Source organism: Charadrius vociferus, unplaced genomic scaffold, assembly GCF_000708025.1.
Source record: "Charadrius vociferus isolate BGI_N301 unplaced genomic scaffold, ASM70802v2 scaffold259, whole genome shotgun sequence".
Classification (NCBI taxonomy): domain Eukaryota; kingdom Metazoa; phylum Chordata; class Aves; order Charadriiformes; family Charadriidae; genus Charadrius; species Charadrius vociferus.
In genome coordinates this window covers 9310432-9313100 of record NW_009661368.1, presented here as the reverse complement: position 1 = coordinate 9313100, position 2669 = coordinate 9310432, and the positions used below count along the sequence as shown (strand labels likewise).

Sequence of the window (2669 nt, the reverse complement as noted above, 5' to 3'; positions counted from 1 at the left end):
GACAGGGATCTGCTGGAGAGGGTCCAGCAAAGGTCGACAAAGATGATTAGGGGATTAGAACATCTCTCCTATGAGGAGAGGCTGAGGGACTTGGGTCTCTTTAGTCTAGAGAAAAGAAGACTGAGGGGGGATCTTATCGACACTTATAAATTCTTCAAGGGAGGGTGCCGGGGGGATGGGAACAGTCTGTCCTCAGTGGTGCCCAGTGACAGGACAAGAGGGAACGGGCACAAACGTGACCATGGGCAGTTCCATCTGGACCTGAGGAGGGCCTTCTCTCCCGTGAGGGCGGCAGAGCAGTGGCAGAGGCTGCCCAGAGAGGTGGGGGAGTCTCCCCCTCTGGAGCCATCCCAAACCCGCCTGGACGCCGTCCTGTGCCACTGCTGGAGGTGCCCCTGCTCTGGCAGGGGGTGGGATGGGGGAGCTCCAGAGGGCCCTTCCAGCCCCCACCAGTCTGGGATTCTGTAATCCCTATTAAAAGTATTGGAAGGAAGCTTTATTATGGTAGGCTCCCTAGTTGAAGGGGAGAGAAAGATGAGAGGGGAAGTTATGCCTTTTGATATGTAGCACATCTGTTATTGTTTAGAGATTGATGCTGCAAAATGAGGAGGTGGAAAACAAGGGGGAGGAAGGGGGGAGAACAGTCCTATAATTCATACCAGTCAGGAAGAAAACCTCATGCAAAATTTGAAAAGCTTGAACAGGAGCTCCACTGAACATCACACACATGTCAGAACTAACACTGTTACTGATCTGGGGGTTTGTTATCTTTCCCTTCCTTTGAACGCACCCCTCCGGGGTTTGTTGGTTTGGTTGTCTTTTGGTGTTCTGGGTTTGGTTTTTTTTAATTGGGACCATAGCTCCCCCTATCTATGCTAATTACTCTTACACAGTTGCCAGTTCTCTTGTAAAATACCTGTGTAAGTTTCAGACTGTTTAGAATTATTTCCTTCATAGTCTGGTCTTTCTGTAGGATACCACTCAATTATGTTATTTGGTTTCATTTTTTGTCATGTATGTGGTTAATGGTAACATAAACACCTGTGGGTGTTTTCCTGAGTAAGATGATGGGATTTGTTTACATAATACACTGCATTTTCCATCTGCCTTAGTGTACTAATATGTTTAATAGTAAATTAATGTTAAATTATTCCAGTGGAAAGAAGCAAAACCAGAAGAACTCATGGATTCGAAACTTAGGTGTGTGTTTGAGCTACCAGCGGAAAATGATAAACCTGTGAGTATTTACGGATACACATTGAGTGTTTTAACTTATTACCACAGTAAATCACGTAAAGTGGTGTGTTTATGCAGACAGCTGTATAAGCAAAAGACAGAACCCTCTGTTTCACTGCCTGAAGTAAATTGGGAGGAAGCTAGTAAGGAAGACACAAATGCAGTTAGGGATTATATTGCGATTAGCAGCTATAATGTTGAAGGATCCTTTTTGTTGGGATAATGAAAGCACTGATTAATTTCTAATGGAAGTAGGTACTGTCAAATTTAGAACTGATACTAGATTGAATAAACAGAAAAATATTTCCTAGTACGCAGGTACTGAAAGTGCAAGTGTTCTACCTTGAACTGGACAGCTTGTAGTTACCGTCACGTATTGTTCCAGTGTCACTATTGTAGTCTCACTATGTCTGCTCTACCTGCTCCAAACAGGGAGCATTTGCTCTAAAAGTAGGTGCTTTTGTTTTAGGCAAGGGTACTTGCCATGTTTCGGGCTTAGAGGTGTGATGAGGGGAAGGAAGAAAATCTGAATTAAATTAAACTGAACAGCCACTCTGTTTAGTTGTAATTTTTTCTACAGTCCCTGAAATTCATTAGGGCAAAACAAAGCACAAGTAGCAAAAAGATCCTATTACTTCGGTCATATAAAGAAAATCTTCGCTTTGGTGGCAGTTTGGGTGGGAAGAGCGCAGTTTGGTTTTTTATGAGAGCCGGGCCCTTTGCATTCTGAAGTGCAGAACGTGGAGGGGGTGCAGGGGCAGGGAAGGGAGGAGGGCTTGTTCCTAAGGGGGCTGCAGGTTCCTCCCTCAGCACAGGCGCGCAGAAGGATGGAGAGGTGGTAGCCAGCGTGGGCAGTGAGGGGAGAGGGGGCGGCCGGGGAGCCGATGGGTCGCTCCTGGCAGTGCCCTGGCTCCTGGAGCAGCCCGGGGAGGGAGAGGGGAGGAGAGCAGCAGTACCGCACAGGCAGACCGAGCAAGTAAGTTCCGTTCATGTTGTGGGACACGGTCTGAGGGTATTTCCTTTCCCATATATGCAGGGACTGAAAACTCGAGGTCGTTCTGTCTGCACTTATTGCTGCTGGTCTGGTGTTTTCTGTGAAACAGGAAGGGGAAGGAAAGGTTACAGGGAGAAACATGTTGTTTGTTTCTTTTGATACAGGCACGTTTCAGGTGTGCACAGACAATTTTACCTGATTCTCCTCCTAAATACCAGGTGTGTGGTGTGGTGTTAACAACTAACCAAAAATCACTCTATCCTTTTTTAACAGCATGATATAGAAATAAATAAAATTGTATCCACAACTGCAACAAAGACAGATTCCTCTGTAATGTCTAAATCAATAAGTTCTTCTTTGGATGACACTGAAGTTAAGAAAGTAATGGAAGACTATAAGAGGCTTCAAGTAGAAGTTCAGAGGTTACGGGAGGAGAATA

The 2669-nt window shown here is 45.4% G+C and overlaps 1 protein-coding gene across 1 annotated transcript in view; it reads left to right on the top strand.

Moving 5' to 3' along the window:
* The window catches only part of VAPB (VAMP (vesicle-associated membrane protein)-associated protein B and C), a 31718-nt gene that overhangs the window by 25491 nt on the left and 3558 nt on the right, over positions 1–2669 (top strand). Inside the window, exons 6-7 of the mRNA XM_009893599.1 lie at positions 1157–1237; positions 2504–2669. The exon at positions 2504–2669 is cut by the window's right edge and continues 12 nt beyond it. Coding sequence (XP_009891901.1) covers positions 1157–1237; positions 2504–2669 — 247 coding nt within the window. The remainder of the gene's footprint in view (positions 1–1156; positions 1238–2503) is intronic.